Here is a 21,327-nt window from a genome sequence, read left to right on the forward strand (position 1 = left end):
AATACTAATTATTAATGTTTTGTATTAGTATTAGAGGTAAATCTAAATTGGGCGCCTCCATAGCCAGGTGGGCAGGAGCAGCAGTGTGTAGCATATGCTTCTTGATTAGACCGGGGTTCGAGCCCGTGACCACCAAATACGGAGGATGCGGAAAGGTCAGGGAATGACCACCGCATATCCCCGGAGCAATATGGCCTTAGTTGCTAATGCTCCTAAAAACCAAATAACAACAACAACGACAACAGCAAATCTAAATTGTACATGGCAAATGTGCATCTGTCAAAAAAAAAATTCATCTGCAATGACAATCTAATACTGCTTTTAACGTTACTAAACTCTTTGTCTCATCTTCCTTGCCAGATAATTTATTATAGTGATAGATAACATAATGCCTGGGCTTCATGAGATAGTGTTCCGCTACTTCCTAAGATTTTAATTTGTGCCTTCTTGTTCTGTCAGTGAGAATACAAATTCCTCATTCATTTTAGTGATCCACTTTTAGGGCTTTATTCACCTAAATTAGGTTAACCCCCATCACCATGCTATCTCATATTTGGATGTTAATAGGTTATTTATTTATTTTTTTTATTTATTTATTTTTTTTACTGGTAGTTGTTGGCACATTGGCTTCTGTGGCCATAATGCACCTCCCAAGATTTTTGCAGTACTTTGATCCAAGCCAGAGGCGGGATTCGAACCTGCGACCTTTGGGTTACCAGGCAGGCACATTACCCACCCGGCTAGCCCAGTTGGCTAAATAGGTTATAATACCTGTAATGAATAAGGGCCTTTCTTGATTGGTATCCATTCTTCCATGTTTATTCATTTATGTTTCTATATTAGGATTTTTGTTGTTATTTTCAGTCTTTTATAGGATAGTAACACAAAATAAGCAAGAACTTTGAAGGAGATTTTTTTTTTTTTTTGTGTGTGAAATTTACACAGTTGTCATTAGTGGCATCCATTAATAGAATCATTTCAGGCTTGCAGTGTCAAATTTAATAACATAGCAAATTAGTTTATTCATAAGACTGATTAACAGACAGTTCACTAGGTGATAAAATCACTTGAGAAAGTGACAAGTAATTGATGCTTTTAGGCCACTGATCACAGTTTCAGCAAAAGTTTCCCTTGGGTGCATACTGATGACTGCCAAGCTAAGTTAGCTTTGAGCAGTGGCATAACTAGGATGAGACAGGTGGGGCATGTGCCCTGGGTACAAAATTTGGGGTCACTGTTTTTATGGTTTTTTTTTTTAAGAACAGAATTTTAAATACAGTTTTCAAAAGGCAGCATTTTTTTTTTATTTGCCCTGGGTGCCACAACCCTAGTTACGCCTCTGTATTTGAGTGAACATCAGCTCCATGATTAGTAATGTAAAATCAAAGTGCAAAACCATAAGAAGTAGTAGTAGCTACCTACAATCTGCAAAACATCATTTCAAGAACTTAACTTCAAAGAAGCAAATCAGTTAACAGCAATGCCATAAACCATACACTTGTAGGACAAAATCCACTTGCTGTTCTGAATCCTCTATACTGCCTTAGTTTAATTGTAGACATCATGTGTTAATGCAAGTGTTATACATTTCAAAAAAAAAGATTAGAACTGAATTTGGCTTTAAATAAAGGCTTGGAATGGGTCAGATTTCAGTGGAGCACCATTCCAGTTTGTCATGTACATCAGTACATACCTGGTCACTAAAATATATTTTATTTGTCAGTTTTCTTTCATAAAATGCTCCATTTTGACCCTACTATCAGTCATTAAGATTGTTGGGTGAATTGTGGCTTAGTAGAGAAAATAAAATGTTTTCTTTTCTTTCCTCTAGGATTTATTAAAGATGATCCAGATACTGAATCTGCATGGTCTGTGGCATCTACAGAAGTAACAAGCCCTTTAGTGAATGCTAGTGAACTGAATCGATCACGCTCTTCTTGGCCATTTTTTATGTTTTTGAGTGTTGTATTTGGTGCCCCATGGCTTATTTGGAAATTGCTATCTTCACTTACTGCAGGAAAGCATTCAGGTTTGTAATTATAACTTTGTTAAACAAGTGACACTATTAAACATATTTGAAAATGTGAATAAGAGTTGAGCCATGTATTTGACTCAATTATGTGGAGTAGTGGGAGGAAACAGTTGTGAATAATGCAAGGCCTGTGTTCACAACATAGGACTTGATAAAACTTAAATATACTAGTGATGAGTATGACTTAAATATACTACTGTACTAGTGATGAGCTAATAAAATAGTTTCCATAATCAAATGAATAGTAATTGAGATTTCAGTAATCAAATGATTAGTTGTTACTAATTACTTACTAGTTACTAATTTGAGGAAGTGCAATACCATGGTATTGCACTTCCTCAAATAAGTAACACTTCACCTATGGAGAAGACTTATTTATTCTCGGCAGAGACCATGGCTCATCAAATGATATAATTGAAGGAAATAATCGAATAATTTATTTTGATTATATCATTCAGATGATTTTCCATAATAAACAATATCGATTATGACCTCTCAGTTATGTCCATCACTGATAAATAGTATATACTGATGAGCCAAAACATGACCAGCAAGTCGTTATGCAAATCGAAGCAACTGCAGGCCAACTATGGCACATGCGCAGATCGGCACATGGTATAAAAAACACCTGATACTGAGTTCCATTAATGTTACTCTTGTTCTTCAGATGGGAAAGGCAGCGGACTTAAGCAAGTTTGACAAAGGCCAAATTGTAATGGCCAGACGACTGGATCAGAGCATATCCGAAATGGCATGGCTGGTGGGGTGCTCATGGTCAGCCGTGGTTAGTACCCACCGAAAGTGATCCGAGGAGGGGGAACCCACAAATCACCAGCGAAGTGTTGGAAGACCACGGTTCATCAATGGTCGAGGTGAGCAAAGGCTCTCTCGGATGGTACATGTTGCCCTTCTGTTTGCAACTGTGGCGCAACTTGCTGGTAATTGGAATGCTGATGATGGAAATAATGTGTCACAATGCACAGTGCATCGAACCCTGCTGAAAATGGGGCTGCGTAGCTGCAGGCCACTCCAAGTGCTCATGCTAACCTCGGTTCACTGGCGAGAATGCCTACAATGAGCACACGAGCATCGATACTGGACCTTGAGTGATTAGGAGAAGGTTGTCTGGTCCTCGTCTAAACATCATTGCTGACCAGGTACACCCTTTCATGGAAAGGTCTTCCCCTCTGGTGGTGCAGTCTTTCAGCAGGATAATGCACCATGCGACACCACCCGGACTGTTCAAGACTGGTTTGCAGAACACGAAGAAGACTTCCAGGTATTGCGCTGGCCTCCAAATACCCCAGACATCACTCCCACCAGGCATCTGTGGTTTGTGTTGGAACAGCAACTCCGATCTGCTGCGTCTCAACCACGGACCTTAGAATTAAAGGATCTGCTGGTTACGTGTTGGTACCAGATGCCACAAGACACATTTAAAAATCTTGTAGCGTCCATGCCTCGCCTGGTACAAGCTGTTTTGGCTGCACGTGGTGGACCAACATCATATTAGGTAAGTGGTCATAATGTTTTGGCTCATTGGTGTAATTCTCCTGTGGAGTGGTACTTTTTGTTTGAACTGTAGGTGCAGTTCCAGTGCATCATGAGTTGACATGCAATATATGAGATTGATGCATTTTATAGCAAAATTAGTTTTTTCATAACTACATATAAAACTGAGACTATTTCCATACATACATGATAGTGTAAGGAATGGCAGTTGATGGATTTCTGAATTACTTTGGGAAGAGTTGAGATAAGTGCAGTAGGATAATAATCGGAAATGATTTGTCACATTTTTTTTTTTTTTAGGAACTGGCTGGATATGAGCAAATTCCATCATGTAAAAATACCATCAAAATAAGAGTATAAAAAGATGACACAGAATGCTAGGGAATGCTGGAATACAGTTTATTAAGAACAAGATTTAGAGACTGCATGATATTGTTAAGAGCTCACCTAATGCTTTCTGTCAGAAAAACAATGCAGGCATTGAATATGATATGCTCATTAAAATAGGAGAAGATTTATTAAGATCACTCAGTGCAATATTTAATGGAAAAGTAAGATGATAATATCAGCATCATCTTTACATGAAGGTACAATAGACAGAATTTAATAGAAGTGGAAGTATGGATGGCCAATAGTTGTATCCACTGGCTTTGGCAAAATAAAAGCCTTTTGTCCAAATGATAGTTGGATGGTAGTAAATCCAATTATAATTTTAACTATAGACTAGTTCCTGTTTTTGGACTTTCAGAATTGCATTTGGTTTTATTAATAATTGTATTGCAAGTATTGTAAGTAGAAAATGGAGTTGGAAATTTGAATGCAAGCCAAATGATGTTCTTTATTCTTATACTGAACAACGTTTCCATATTTGTTGGAGAACAATGATTTAGATCAGAGGTGCTCAAAGGACTGCCCGTGGGTAGTGTCCAGTCCTGAGCAAGATTTTACTCAGCTCTGACAGAATTTTGAAAATTATGATTGGTCAAATTAGACATACTAGGGACAAAAATATGGAACTATAGCTTTGCATTACATCAGTCAACTTTAAATCTGTTCAGTTATAAGCAGACACCCCAATATTTTTATATGCACATGACACAGCTAAGTGTCTTGAGATCATTTCTAGAAGTTTAAATAGTAAAGGTTCTTTTTTCTTTTATTAATATTCATAATTATATATAAGTTTTAAAAATATATTTTCTGATTAAGTTTAAATGCTACAGTTTGATTATTTTTGAGTAAAACACTGTACATCTTCATTAGGTGTTGTTGGTGAGAAAAACTTGTCTAACAATCCTGTGTGGCTAGGATTGTTAGGCATTCTAATAGGTAAATTAAAAATTATATCCTTGGCATTTCTACAACAAAATCTATACACATACTGCATGGCTACTTTATTAGGACCATGGATAAATAACACATTGGACAGCCATTGTACAGAATCACTGCTCTGACATGTTCTCTGTATCTTCCCCAAGTGTTGCAGTGTGACATAAGGAACATTGGACTATTTATGTAACAAAACTGTTTTCATTTTCTGAAGTGACATAGGCAGAGAATTTTTCTGGCTAATACACCTTTCTAATTCATTCAGCAGATATACAGTGGAATTGGGCTGACCAGGGTGAAACATTCCTTATGTGTGAGACTACTCTTTCACACATTTGCTGTGGTGGGTGGTTGCATTATCATTATGAAAGTGTTCCTGTCAATAGGGATAAACATACATTATTGCTGGGTGTACGCAGTAATGTTCAGATATGCTCTGGAATTCTGCAGTGGGATCAGGGAGCTAAGAGTATGTTTCTGGAGAAGGTGTCTCATTTTTTCCTCCATATGCGCACTCATTCCATCAATACTGAAATGAATAAATAGGGACTCATTGGACCAATGAATTATCTCTAGCCCTCTTTGTGTTACTAACACAAACATATTCACATCATATTTTCAGGTTTTCCTATTCCCACAGCGTATTCTTTGTAGGATTTGTGCATAGTGCGGGAACTGATGTGTTGTGGTGGTCCCATGTTAAATCATAATTTAATTGAAGGAGTTTACTTATGCATGGGTAATTCACAGACATCATTTCTAATACCAAGGTAGTTTTAATGCATCGTTTTAATTATATCACATATTGTGAATACTTTCACAATGAGTTACCATGGTATTGCACTTCCTCAAATAAGTAACACTTCACCTATGGAGAAGACTTATTTATTCTCGGCAGATACCACCACCACCCCAGATGGGACCATTTCAAAGCTTTTTGTCTCCCTCTTCGGTGGGTGGGTGGGTAGGTAGGTACCCTGTTGTTGCAACAGTGATAACCAAGTTACGAAGTATAACTCCACAATATGAAAGATGCCTAATGTTGTGTATAGTTTAATCTAAAAGATATTTCTTGGCTAAATGCTTAAGAGTATGAAGTAGTTTACTTATGCATGGGTAATACTCATATTGTGGAGTTATATTTCATAGCTGGGTTGTGACTATTGCAACAACAGGGTACCTACCCACCCACCAAAGAGAGGCCAAAAAGCCTTGAAATTGTGCCGTCTGGGTGGTGGTATCCACTGAGAATAAGTAACAATAGTCTTCTCCATAGGTGAAGCATTACTTATTTGAGATAGTGCAACACCATGACAACTCGTTGTGAAGGTATTTACAATATGAGATATAATTAAAATGATGCATAAACTACCTTGGTATTGGAAATGATGTGTGTGCATTGCCCATGCATAAGTGAAATACTTAGGCAGCGGTCTCCAAACATTTTGGTCGTGCACCCTTATTTTACTTAAAAGGACTAGCGTGTACCCCGGAAATAAAAAATTAAGTATATAAGGTTTTTTTTTTTTTTTTTATTTATAAATCATTTACATGGAAGGCATTATATCTAAAATCACATATAATTTTAAAAGATCACAAATAAAAAAATACAAAACAAAATTAAATTGAAATTCAAATACAAAATGCATGTACTTTAATGTGGCATGATCAAACAAAGCTGCATGTTGTGAAGTATTAAAAAAACATTTATTTATAATTTTTATTTTCAATTGTTTTGCAAAGCTCAAGTTTTCATAATTAATAAATATTGATTTGTTGCAGATTATTTTGTGCGCCCCACTTTGGAGACCACTGCTCTAAGGCATTTAGCCAAGAAATATCTTTCAGAATTTAATTGTTGTGTATTCTGGCTATGGTTCATTCCCTTTGATGATCTGCTCCAAATGTAAAGCGCCTTACTATGTCACCCTGCATTGTTAGGTATAGTTGCTCTGTTCATGGGTGTTCTCACAATTTGTTTTCCATTTCTTAAAGACTCAAATGACTCGTTTTACACACAAGGAGTGTACTTGTCCCCTGCTGGCACCTACTAAATGCACACCAACAAAATACCTCTTTGGAAGTTCATGAGATTCTGTCCAATCTCTAATGATAGCAAACTGATTTGGGCATATCATATGACACAGCTTTATAGCAGTTTCTCTCACTTGGCACACACCATGTGACCTCTTTGATTTACATATTTTTGCATAGATTGTTGCATATAGCCAAAACGTTTATAGCCCTAATAAAGTGACCAGGCAGTGTAGGTGGAAAATGGAAACCACTTGAAGTTGTGAACATTAACTCTAGAGTAGTCTCACTCTACTGTAAAACATGAATGATCACACAGGTGTTACAAAAGGAACATTAAAGGAACAGTTTTTTCTTAGCATTATGTTTTTTACTGTTATACTCAGATGGTCATATAAGTGTAGCAGTAAAAAACATAATGCTAAGAAAAAAACTGTTCCTTTAATGATTTTTACAAAATATGAATACTTCTGACTTAAAAAGGGGCAGTATTATCCATGCTAGTGCCAAGTAATTTTCACAAACATATCAGTATACAGACACCATTACTGTATTTTCTATGCATAGAAAAGGAAGCACTTTTTACAAAGACATTGAGGTTTTCAAAATGGTTTTCATAGCTTATTATAATTGATTATTTTGAAATTCATATAAATACGAAAATGTGAATAACATTCAAAATATATTAAGAATTATTAATATGTATAATTAATCACTGTTATACCATGTGGAGTTATTAATATATATTTTATTTAAGCATAGCCTAAACTAACATATACAATTGAGTAACGTTTCAGGTATCTTGCCGATACCCACCATCAGACCGTGCTGCTGACCAGTCTGATGATGGGTATCGGCAAGATACCTGAAACGTTACCCAATTGTATATACTGTATTAGTTTAGGCTATGCTTAAATAAAATATATATTAATAACTCCACGTGGTATAAGAGTGGTTAATTATACATATTAATAATTCTTAATGGATAACAACCATGTAACGTCCTTCCCTAACTATATTCAAAAAATACTTTCACAAATATTAACATGAATGGTCACGCTGTGTCTGACACAGCATGGAGAAAAAATGAAATAATGATAAGCAGACATGGTGAATGCAGTGTCTCTGCCCAGTACAATTAGACCCCTGCTTTATGATTCATTCACTTTACAATGGACTTTCTCTAATAAAATACTGTTCACTATACAATATGTGGTACGTTCCGGTAATTTTGATCACATTTGCAAATTGAATTTTAATTCTATTAAATGGTGATTCTAATTAGTGAAAATAGGAGGAATATTATCTACAGGTAAAAGTAAAGATATAAAGCAGAAATTTATACTTTATTACCTTACCAATTAACAAAATTAAATGATACATGAAAATCGGAAGAATATTTACCACAGGCTAGCAAGATAAAAATAAATTTACACTTATGTACATCACTTAATTAATAGTGCACTATGTACTATTAATTAATTCGCTATGTAAGTCAGAATTTTCCCCATGCTTGTGTAGCACTTGCAACTGTGCTCGCTGAATTGATTGAATCAAAAAAGAAATGTTTGACGAACATGTAAATAGAATTATTTATTGTATTTATTCAATTTTTTATCTCATGCACAGAAAAAAAGAGTAGACAGGCATAATGTCAGTAAGTTTTACATCTCGAGCATTGTTGCCAGAATCAATGTCTTCAGCTGATAAGTACGCCGCTGTGGAGGTTGAGGGTTGTGGAGATTTAGAAGGGGTCAGCCGCTCAACTTTACGAAAGAACGTATTATTGGGTGACTGGACAGTGGCTTTTTTCTTTTCATCGTAGATTTCTTTCTAGTAAGCAAGCATATCATTCACCCCTCTGTTAACTTTTAAGAATCGTTCGCTGTCACGATTCATCTTCTGAAACCTTGCCATTACCGATGCAATTTCACAAAATGCCATTGCCATCTCTCTGGTGATGAAGCGTCTAGGCTCCTTATTTAGGTCATCTTGAGCTTCATCAGCATTTTCTTCTTTCACTATCGCTGCCTGCAAGTCAGTAAGTTCTTTGTTAGATAATTCCTTCTCTATTAACTCCTCCTCCACGTCTTTGGCAAAACCTCCAGCTGAAGTAGCTCTGCAGTCTTTACAATCTTATCTGTAATCTCTTCATATGATTCGTCTTTTTCAAATCCTTCAAAGCCTTTTACGTGCCATGGGCATATTTTCTTCCAATGCACCATTTAAACAACTTTTAGTAATTTCTGCCTAGGCCTTATTAACTTTTAAGATGGCATGGTAAATATTGTAAGATTTCCAAAGTCTCTTAATGTAAAATTTTTCTCAATCGTCCATAGTGCAGACAATGCCTAAGCAAATTTTGTGCATAAATAGTACGCTTTTAAATACAAAATAACACCCTGATCCATAGGTTGGATGAGTGAAGTCATGTTTGGTGATAGAAATATGACTCTCACGTTCAAATTGAAATCATCTAGATGCGTAGGATGTCCAGGAGCATTATCTAATTGAAGAAAAATCTTGAAAGGAATGTCGTTGTCTTTACAATATTTTTCAGCCTCTGGATTGAAGCAGCATTTAAACCAATCCTCAAAGAGAGAGATTGTTATCCATTCTCTCTGGTTCGATCAGAAATGCATGGGCAGGATGGCTTTATGATGCCCTTAAATGCATGAGGATTTCCAGAATGGTACATAAGCAGTGGTTTTAATCTGTAATTTCCCGCTGCATTAGCCCCAAGCAAGAGCATGGCCCTATCTTTTGACGCCTTGAAACCTGGCATTGTATTTCCTCTTTGGCAATGTATGTTTTACCTGGCATTTTTTTTCCAATGCAGAGCAATCTCGTCAACGTTAAAAATTTGCTGCATTGATTAGCTGCCTTCATCAATAATTTTTTCCAGCACATCACAAAATTTCTCTGCAGCTGCAGAATTGGCACTGGCGACTTCACAGCATACTTTAACATTGTGGAAACCAGCGTGGTGCTTGACCCTATTAAACCAAACATTGCTTGCCACGAACTTGGGTTGTGATTCGCCGTACTTATCCTTAATATCTTTATCAATACTTGTTGCTTTTGCTTGAATGGTCATTAGCTCAGGGGCACTCGCTTCTGAATCTGATTTTCCATCCATATTATTAACAGCTGTTCCATCTTTGAAATAGCACCTGAACACTGTTGATCTTAAATGCATTGATCCTTTGACAGTGCCTGTATAGCGCACTGTCCTTTAAAATAGTATTCACTTCCAATTCTCTCCTGGCACTACCACCACTTGCACTTTTCATTGGTTTCTTCCCCTTCATCATTGTAATATGTAAACAGGAATGAAGAGACATTTCTGTTAATGTCTTGGTTTGTGGTTGTGATCTCAATAAAGCCACCCTGAAAATTTGTTTTTTATATGATTGAAGATTTCAGGAACGGTGAACACATTTCACCATAATAACGTAAAAACCCACACAAGTGTGTGGGTTTTTACTCCAGTTATCGGTATTATCGCAAATGCAGTAAGATCGAATTTACTACCCATTTATAATTAGATGCACTAACAGAAAAGCTCAATAAACTGGAAAAGTGCAAATATCACAAAGGTGTTTTTTTTGGTCGTGACCTCCAGAAATGTGCTTTAGAAAATTGATTCTTATAATGGGAACATATGATAACAATGAAAGGGTAGGTGCAATTTCCATTATAAATATGACCTTTTAGAGAGATAAATAGCTTAGTAATATAGCAAAATTTTCAACTTACAAGGACTTGGAACAAATTAGAAAAAAAAAAAAAAAAAAATACAGTGTGTTATTGGGTTCATATTACATTGTTTTCACAATACCTCCATTTATTCCTACGGGGTGCAAAATACGGTTCCACGATTTTAAGTTTGCACCGGCAAGCAGAAATGTACGTAAAGTCAAATTTACGTAAGTCGAATATTACATAAATCGGGTAGTTCCTGTACTAACTAATTGATATTTCTGTTCATTGATTTTTTTTTTTTTGTTGTTGTAAAATTTAAAACAGTAAAAAAGATAAGCAATCAATAATAAAGAACATAGCACACAAATTGCAGCTAACACGATAGTGCAAGTGAGATAAGGAGTAATAAGTTTATGAAGCTTAAAAAATAGGAATGAAGAGAAGATTCTGAAAATTTATTTAAGATTTTTTTATGATTGAAGATTTCATGGAAGGGGAAATACATTTCACCATAATAATGTAAAAATCCACAGATTTCTAGCTATCGGTATCATCACAAATGCAATAATATTGAGTTTGCTACCTGTTTATAATAGATTGCACTAACAGAAAAGCCCAATAAACCGGAAACTGCAAATTGTTTTTATTGTTTTATCGTTGCGACCTCCAGAAATGTGCTTTAGAAAAATATCACAAAGGTGTTCAAAATTTATTCTTATAATCAAACAGATGATAACAATGAAAGTGTGGTGCATTTTAATGATTTCAATTGTTTTTTTTTTTTTTATATTTGTTTCTATAAAGCAGCTGATTCTACTAACCAGTGATTGTATTAACTGGTGACTACTTATTTCGCTTTACAATGGGCTTATGATTGTTTCTAACTGAACCACATGGCCTGTGTTGGGCATGTGTTTTGTTTTTGCATCCTTTAATCAAAGTGATTTTTTGTTACATTTTCAGGGGAGGCCATATTCAGGGACAGGAAGAGGGGCATATGCTCCCCCTTAACCACGAGTATAAGTGTATGCATATAAGTGTTCCTAGGTCTATCTAAAAAAACACTCAAAACCATGGTCATGTCCCCCCTCATTATGATGATACCTGGATACGATAGTGTGTGCTTTAATAAATTTTTTTAAATCAATATGTACAAATTCCATTATAAAAATCACCTTAGAAAGATAAATTGCTTAGTTATATAGCAAGGTCTTGGGAACGAATTATCAAAAAACAATGTGTTACGATATTTTCACAATATGATGGTGTCTCTGGAATGGATTAATATCGTAAAGTGGGGGTCTACTGTATTTAGTGTGCAGAAAGCATGGAAAAAGGTGAAGAATGGGAACTTTGGCATAAGCTCTCTGAGAGATAAATGGATAAACTTTTTTCTTTTGGGTTGCATAGATACAGCCTGAATGCTTTTGGGAAATCACCAAGGCAAATTACCTTATATTCTGGTGTGTAAGTTGATCTTTGAAGCACTAAAAATTATCTAATATTTAAGTACAGTCTTAGTGTTAGAGAGACGATTAAAAATGATTGGTTCGATATTATCCATGTACAGATCAAAGAATTTTGAGCTGCTGCTAACGGATAAGTTATTGAAAAATTTTGCCCATTTTATTGACCAATTATAGTGCTAGGCATAGTCATTAGTTTATTTTTAAATTTAACTAGAGATTTTGTAAGTTACTCCTTAATATGTAATAGAACCTTTGTATCATTGATATGGCACGAATATTATATATCTCATAACTTTGTATTATAGTGCATGGTAGGGGAATTCTAGTGTCTAATTGTGGTAAATAGGTATCTTGAAAGTTCGAATCAAGTTGGTTCGCTTTAATAGATAATTTTATTATCTATTATAATTCACTTATAACTTTACAAGCATAATGATATAGTGTAAATTCTATATTGTAAACAGTATAGTCTAAAGCATGGTCCATATTTGTAGATAGAAGGAATCTGTTTTCTAGAGATGGTATTCATTTGAACAAACATGGTGCAAGGATTTTTGCCAGTATCATTGAGGATACCCTAAAGGTTCAGTGAAACTGCTGGTTAGGAGGGGAAATGGGTAATTTAGATCCATGCTTATCTGATGATATGGGTCAAAGTAATGCTTGCATTCACCTCAAGAATTTTTGTTTGTTGCCACAACAAGTGTCGATGTTGATAAGATGTTCTGAGGGTATCAACATTTCAAATGAGAGGAAAGATAAAGCTTGGGATACAAACCTAAATAACTTCAAGGGGTGTGTGTCATAGTAGTAAATGATAGAAGATTACTTAGTCTTAATTGTGTCTACAGTAATACCAGGAGTGTTGTCAATAAAATGGTTGAATTTGAACTCCCAGAGTTGATGGCATATACCCGGTAGTTCTGAGAGAAACCACCAGGGAGTGTATTGAACTATTGAGGCTAATTATGAGGGCATCTCTGGACTCGAAAATAGTGCCACACGGAAATTGTGGATGACAAGTTCTACTATGGTATGTGTAATGCTTCTTATCAAAAGCAGCCCAAGTGTGAAAAAGAACTTTTTCTGAGTCTGAAATTATGTCTGCTAGGATAGAATCTGTGTGGTGCAAGTTAGTTGGAAGCAAAGGTATAATGAGAGTGGGAGTAATCTCAGACCGGAAGATTGTGAAGAATATGATGAGAGTCTTGACATGCAGATGGAATGGGCATGCAAGTGTGAATGTTTTATTATAGGTGACTTTAATCTGCCCCAGATTGACTGGAATAAGTGGGAGAGAAATCTGCCATGGAGAAAAATTTTTTAAATAAACTAAATTTAAAAATATTTCCCTGGCTAAATGCCTAAGAGTATGAAAGAGTTGTTTATGCATGGATGCTACTTTACATCATTTCTACTACCCAGGTAGTATGAATGCATTGTTTAATTATATCTCATATTGTGAATACCTTCACGAGTGGCCAAGGTTTTGCACTGCTTTGAATAAATAATACTTCACCAGTGGAGAAGACTAATGTTACTTATTCTCGGCAGATACCATCACTGGGTATCCGCCGAGAATAAATAACATTAGTCTTTTCCACTGGTGAAGCGTTACTTATTCAAAGCAGTGGCCACTCGTGAAGGTATTCACGATATGAGATATAATTAAATGACGCATTCATACTAACTGGGTAGTATAAATGATGTAAGTATTAGTACCCATGCATAAAAACAACTCTCAAACTAGATAATTATTATTTGTACCAACATGTTAGAGGAAGTACTGGGGTGAGAATATTTGTGACCTCATCATTACTAATGAATCAGATGACAACACAGGGCTTAAAGTACAGGAACCATTGTCAGGAAGTGATCATGCAATCATTGGTTGGAAGATGCAGTAGTTAAAAGCCATGGCTGGGTATGAGAAAGCATTGGCCAAGAAAGCAAAGAATGGGGATAAGGAATTTTTCATGTATGAATAAAACAAAGAAGAAAGCTAATCAGGTCGGACCCTTGTCCACTGGGCTTCCGTCTTTATCGACAAAAGACCCTTCATGTTGAGAAGAGGTTGAGCCATATGAAATTAGTGATTTCGTAATTACAGAAGATTGTTTATTAGAAAAACTTATGAACATAAAGGCAAGTAAGGCTCCCAGAGTTGATTGCATATACCTAGTAGTTCTGAGAGAAACCACCAGGGAATGTATTGAACTATTGAGGCTAATTATGAGGTAATCTTTGGACTCAGGAGAGATTCCTCTAAATTGGAGAAGTGACATCGTATACATAAAGGCAGTTCTAAGAGTGAAATTGGTAAGTACAGACTTCAGTTGTAGGAAAATCTTAGAGGCAATGATTAAGAGTGCAATCCAGGACATTTAGATAGATGTGGCATTCTGAAGGACACACAACATGACTTTGTTAAGGGAAAATCATGTTAAATTAACTCAGTAGGCTATTTTGACACAGTTACTCATGAACTGAATGTAGGCAACAATTTCAACATAGTTTATTTGGATTTTAGCATTTGACTTTGTTCCTCATGAGTGGTTACTGTATAAGCTTGAACGGGTTGGGATTACTGGTAAGAGTTAAGATGGGTTGCAGGGCAGAAGGCAGAGGATTGTGATTGAAGGATATTCTTCAGATTGGTGTAATATCAGGAGTGGGATCCCTCAAGGATCAGTTTAAGGATCACTGTTGTTTCTCATTTTCATAAATGACATTGACAAAAGGATAGACGGTGTGATGTCAAAATTTGAACGATTAGTGCAAGCAGCACTCCTTCAGGATGTGAACAAACTTCAAAGATGGTCAGAGAAGTGGCAGCTATTTTTAAATGCAGCTAAATGCAAGATCTTACACTAGGGGAATAGCAAACCCCCAAATAAATTATACACTTGGTGGAGTTGAATTAAAAACAATGTAGGAGGAAAGGGATCTGGGAGTTACAATATGGACAGATATGAAGGCAGTCAGGAAAGCCCATGGTGTCCTATCAAGGATTTATTGAACGTTATCCTGTAGAGATAGGGAGGGATTAGTAAAATGAATGGAATTTTCACTATTAAAAAGAATTCCATAATTAAGGGTCATAAATTCAAATTAAGGGGGTTGATATTTAGATTGGATTGTAAGAAGTTTTTTTTAACCAGCAAGCCATTGATTGCTGAAACAAGTTGCCCTCACAGGTAGTTGAGACTGACACTGAATAAATTCAAAGGTCAGTTTTCTGGTTTTGGTTTTAAAATACAAAAATAGTTTGGCTTTGCAACAAACAAAATTTTAATGTAGAATTTTTTAGTGTACTGCTTAAAAAGGACAGTATGTGCAAAACAAATCTTATATTTTGCAATGGTAAGTGAAGTAATGTTTTAGCTAGTATCTTATGTGTTTATGTTGGATGTTTTAATATCAATTTTTTTTTATGTAAGTTATAGTAATTATCATTTTGGCTTTATACTATGTAGATAATATATTTACAGGGACTCTCTGTCTCTCTCTCTCTCTCTCTCTCTCTCTCCAAATAACTTTAAAATAAGACAGTTCGTTGCATTTCATAATATTGAATACTTTTTCTGTTGCATCATATGATTACCCATGAATTTTGTGTTTAGTATTAATTTGGAAGATGGATCTGTATGAAAAGTTTTCCAGATTCTGATTTCTAAAAGTTTGCAACTATGGCTAAGTACATAGACAATGGACTTGTGAATACCATAAGAAGACTGTTTAGAGTGCACTTTATAACTAAAAGAGAGCACTGCTTCTTATGAGCATTAAGTTGATCAAGTTTCTCCAAACTTGTACAAAGGCAAGTGACATATTCCAAGAGATGTTTTGTGAATTGGTACTGACATAAGGGCAGTAGTTAATAACTGGATACATGAGATGTGTTTCTTTTCCTAGAAATTGGCTGGGTGTTGTCTAATTTTAATGCAACATGGAAAGTTTTGGGAAGTTATGGAAAACAAGTATTAGGATGGGGGAAAATACTTCAGCATTTGTTTCAAATCTCAGAACAAGGGGAGGAACCATAACTAAAGTAAATATGATAAGGGAGAAGTTAAAACAGAAGAGAAAGATAGTGTTAGAATAGCTAAATGATGTAAGGAAGCATACTCTTTTTCCAACTGCCAAAATAAATAAATAATTCCTAATCACTTGTACTTTTCCTATCACCAAAAGGTGGCATTCCATTTCCACTTTGAATCCCACCAGACTTCTCTCTCATGGCTACCATTCAGGCATAAACTGCTTGAAGGTAAATTTCATGAGATTGAGCGTTTGTTACGGCTTGGTCTTGTCTCCCCTGCCAGTGAGAATAAATCTCCTTTATAGCCAACCTTCAAGCAGACATCTTTTCCCAAGATGTCTAGTTGCCAAGTTTTGAAGTCCACTCCTTCTAAACTACTCTTCAGTATGGTTATTAATAAGGCCCCCCCATAAGTCTGATTGCCCTTCTTTGAGCCCTCTGTTGAAACTGGTGGTTTTTTTTTTTTTTTTTTTTTGTGCAGTCTCCAGACCTGAATACAAATCTTAAATGTAGTGAGTGTCATCACTATTTTATGTAGAGGGACAATTTCATCCTTCTCCCTACTAGCAAACATCATATAAATGATAGAAAGGACTTGACATGCTTTTCTAGTAGTTTCTTTATATTCAGGTAGCTATATAAAGAATAGGTACTATAAAATTTCATATCTAATTGTCATAACCACTTAGTCACTTTTGTCCTGAACTGCTTTCAACTCTCCTTCTCCAGTTATAAGTAACTTGTAGAGTTTAATTTGGCAGCTATAGTTTAATCAGAAATGGGTAAGTTACTTTTTAAAACCAAGTAGATTATTTTGCTGATGAAATTGTTACAAAATGGTGCTCTGAGATAAAAAAAAAAAAAAAAAAAGAAAAAAAAAGAAGAAAAAAAAAAGTGAGTTAGGTTATTTCAAGAAAAGCAATTAAGTTACTTTCAATTTTTCCCCCCTTTAAATCTTATGCCACTTTACATTGTAAAAGTTTCTAAAATGCCAAAATGAAAACTGGTAGAGAAACATGTGAAATAAAAAAAAAAAGTTTATCCTACTGTTTTTGTAATATATAAAATTATGTAATATCCCAATTATATAAAATATTTATTAAATTTCAATAAAAGCTGCATTTTGAAGTTTGTATCAAATAATATTCCTCATCTGTCATGAAATAATGTTCCAATACATCATGGATGAATTAGAATTTTCCCCATTGGTTTTTAACTTATGCGGTTTCGAGATATATGTTACACTCGTTGCACGAATTAATCACATATATCGAGGTTTACCTGTGTATGATATCAAAATTATTTTTTGCATTCAATTTCATTTGTTGCTGTATCATACTATCCAATCAGATTGTTCAGACAAGATGGCCCTTTAACAAATCCATGTTGTGACTGCAGTATAATTGCATTCTCTGTGGTCCTGTTCCTCTCACTAGATACTGTATTGTTTTCCTTGAAACAAATATAAACCTAACCAAATTTCAATTATTTGCGGCATTTAACATTGGTAATATGTGCTATCAGATGTGTCAAGTGCCTATATAGATACCTGATATTTACAGGTATCTTTATAACTGGTGCTTACTGTATATATATATACAGTGAAACTTCCCTTTAACGGACAGCCATGGGGAACGAAAATGTGTCCGTTAGAGAGAAGTGTCCGCTAACAAGAAGTCTGAGGGAGAAAAAAAAAAAAGAAAGAAAGAAAAATCGTTAAACGTTTAATATAAAATTAAATTAAAATATATACAGATTTTGCACAATATTTTTGTAAATAATATACATACAATTGTGCTATGCATATTATGACTTTATCTTATGAAAAATACATACAGTAATCACTTATTTTCTTCTGCACCTTCTTCCGGCTGATAATTTTGTTTTCAACATTTGTTTGGAGTGAAGAAACCATCGAAAGTCCTTCAGTAAGATACTTCAGCGGCGAAAAACATTTTTAAACGATTGATTTGTATGAGCGCTTCTTCTATTTTCATCGGTGGTTCATCGTTAATATGTTCTTCGACAGAATGACCTCTTTCCATTTCTTCATCCTCATGAAGAACTTCTTAAAAAAATATCGATGATAATGTCGTTGATATCTATAGCACCATCTTCTGTAGTGAGGTTCGAGTCTATATCTTTGTAGCCAGGGTCACTTGTAGCTGAAGTATCGTACATTATCAATAGATGTTGAAGTTCTTGTTCTTCCTGGTGCTCCACATTGCTGTTCACAACTTCAATTTTTGCGTTTGAGAAGCCAGACTTTACAAAACAGTTCACGACAGTTTGTTTTCTAATTGCGTTTACTGAAGAGGAAATCCATTGAATCGCATCTAGGATGCTGATTTTCTTTGCAAGGTCACTCGCACATGTTACATCGTTCATGTTTGCAATGAGATGTCTTAAAACACGTTTTCTGTAGTGAAGTTTAAAATTTTTTATTATCACTTGATCCAAAGGGCTGACACTCTGCAGATGTGTTTGGTGGCAGAAAAACGATTTGAATATTGGACAATTCAATGTGCGGGTGAGATGCAGCATTATCCATGAAAAGAATAATTTTTCTGTTTTGACGAATCATGTTTTGGTTAAAGTGACTTATCCATTCGCTCATGATATCTCGTGTCATCCACGCTTTTTTATTAGACTTCCAGTCAACATTCAAAAGATTCAACTTTATGCCCTTGAAACAACGAGGATTTTGTGGTTTTCCTATAACAAGAGGTTGTTCAAAGTCTCCCAGCATATTTGTACACAATAGTACAGTCAAGTAAAGGACATCTTATCAAAACTAAAGAACTAAAATGGTCTTGTGCAGGACAAATAGCTCGAAGACATGATGACAGATGGACTAAGAAAATAACAGAATGGTATCCAAGAGGAGCTAGAAGAAAACCTGGAAGACAAAGGCGGAGATGGATAGATGAAATTCATGAGTTTGTGGGTAGTAAATGGATGGCCAGTGCTCAAAACAGAAGGAACTGGAAAGTTGCTGGAGAGGCCTTCATCCTGCAGTGGATTGAAAATGGCTGATGATGATGAGTACAGTCAAGCGTTCCTTAGAAATTTTTCCGCCCTGGCACTTTTCGTTTTTTAGACTCATTGTTTTTTCAGGAAGAGCTTTAAAAAACAACCCCTGTTTCGTCACAGTTGTAAATATCCTTAGCTTCAAAAGCATGACATAAACCTTCCAATTTAACGGTCCACTCTGTTACAACCCCAGTATCAACAGATCCACCTTCACCACTTACGGTTTTCCAAGAAATTTTATGCTGAGTTTTGAACTTGTCTAGCCATCCCACATAAGCTTTGAACTCATTTACTCCCATAGATTTCGCAACCTCCAAAGCCTTTTCCCTAATAATAGGCCCATTAATGAGAATTTTTTTAGCACGTTCGCGACAAAACCACTCATACGTAACATTGTCAATTTGAAGTTCAACAGTTTTCGGGAATGATTTTTGAAACTGATCATTTCCGTGTTGCCAAAATTGTTTGAGCAGTTCATTTTTTTTCTTTAGGATGTCGCTTACTCGCGTCTTCCCGATTTTGAATTTTGCAGCGAGAGTGCGAACACAATTTTTTTGCCGATCATACGCATTAATGAGTTCGACTTTATCTTTTAAAGTTAAATGTTTATGAGAAGATATTGTGCACTTCACACGACACTGAACAAAACTGAAACTGAAAAGACGAAAGGCCGACCATATTCCCCCCCCCCCACACACACACCGAATTCATCAGAAGTTTTACACGTGCCTTAAAATTCTTGAAAAAGGGTTTAGAACCGTGACGTAAACCTTGATAAAATTCAGAGAATCGGAAATAGAAAATAAACACACAATTGAGGCAATACGTGGAAGAAAAGTTCCTAGAAAAAGGGCCGTGAGCTCGCCCGCTGTCCGTTATGGAGAGATCAAATTAAGTGCTAATCTAAACGAAACAGTGCAGATTGCCTGTCCGCGTCCGTTACAGAGAATGTCCGCTAGACAGAAGCTGCAAACACGTTAAAACCAATGGAGGTGAGTTGGGGAATTTGAAAATGTCCGTTGTAGAGAGATGTCCATTAACGAGAGGTGTCCGTTAGAAGTTTCACTGTATATATATATATGTATGTATATTTTATTTATTTATTTTTTTCATTTATACATGTTTCCACCATTTTAAAATGTAGAAAGGTTTCAAATAATCATTTTAATGCTTTAGAAACAAAATTGTGGGCTAGTAAAATGGAAGGGCATTATGTTGGAGAAGCACAGTATGATTTTCGTAGTGAAAGCCCTCGAGAATTATCATTTCACGCAGGACAAGAAATAATTCTGGCACCAAGAAGTAAGTATCTTCCAAATTTAATCATTCTCTAAGGTTGTATTTCTGTGAACAAAAAAAATTTCTTAGGATGATGTGTGAATTATGTAAGCTAACTTTCTTGATTGAACTAGCTTTTTTCAGTAATTTTTAGTTTTTCTTTAAATTTCAAGAAAAATGAGTGATCGGGATTCAAGCCTGTGACTACTAAATATGGTGCTGTTTCTTTTATTCTCTGTATCTTGTGCACTCCTCTGACTGTGTGGTCATCCTGGAGTGTAAACAGAAAATTTATTTATTTTATTTTAAATATAATTACTCTCGGCAGTCTGTTAAAAATATTGCCACAAGCTTTGGAAATGATTGTTATAATGCAGGTAAGATTTTCATGTTGTAGGTTGATTGATTGTGAGTTTGATTATTCAGGGGTTTTTTTTTTTACTCTTTACTCCTCAGTTTCAACATTTGAGGCCAAGTTTTGATGATTTGTGAGATTTGTTAGCCAAATTATTTGTTATTCACTATATCATTTCATGAGTATGAGTAATAAACATTTAAAATCAAATTTTAGTACAGCTATTAGTGGTGTACATATTAAAAAAAAAAAATTCATTAATTGTGGTTTTGATTATTTGCATTCCATCCACCCCCCCTCCCTCCTTTTTTTTTTTGCTCCTAAGTTTCACCATTTGAGAACCAGAGTTGTGCTGATTTGTGTGAAATGCTGTCAGTTTATTTTCCATTTGGTATTAAATGAATATTATCATTTAATGCTTTGATTACTGTAATACTTTTTTTTTTTACATGGGATTACTCATTGGAGTGGCATAAGTTTTTTTTTTTTTTTTTTAACCATCTGCCTACATTATGCCAACCTTCCACATGCGAGACTA

At 35.3% G+C, this 21,327-nt stretch overlaps 1 protein-coding gene across 2 annotated transcripts in view; it reads left to right on the top strand.

The window, feature by feature from the left end:
* The window catches only part of Pex13 (peroxisomal biogenesis factor 13), an 88,031-nt gene that overhangs the window by 57,170 nt on the left and 9,534 nt on the right, over nt 1-21,327 (top strand). For both annotated transcript variants that reach the window (XM_090381179.1, XM_090381180.1), the window contains exons 3-4: nt 1,832-2,029; nt 20,333-20,458. In XM_090381179.1, the coding sequence (XP_090237305.1) occupies nt 1,832-2,029; nt 20,333-20,458 (324 nt within the window). The remainder of the gene's footprint in view (nt 1-1,831; nt 2,030-20,332; nt 20,459-21,327) is intronic.

Source organism: Mastigoproctus giganteus, chromosome 9 (assembly GCF_048544385.1).
Source record: "Mastigoproctus giganteus isolate SK-2022 chromosome 9, ASM4854438v1, whole genome shotgun sequence".
In the NCBI taxonomy this organism is placed as follows: domain Eukaryota; kingdom Metazoa; phylum Arthropoda; class Arachnida; order Uropygi; family Thelyphonidae; genus Mastigoproctus; species Mastigoproctus giganteus.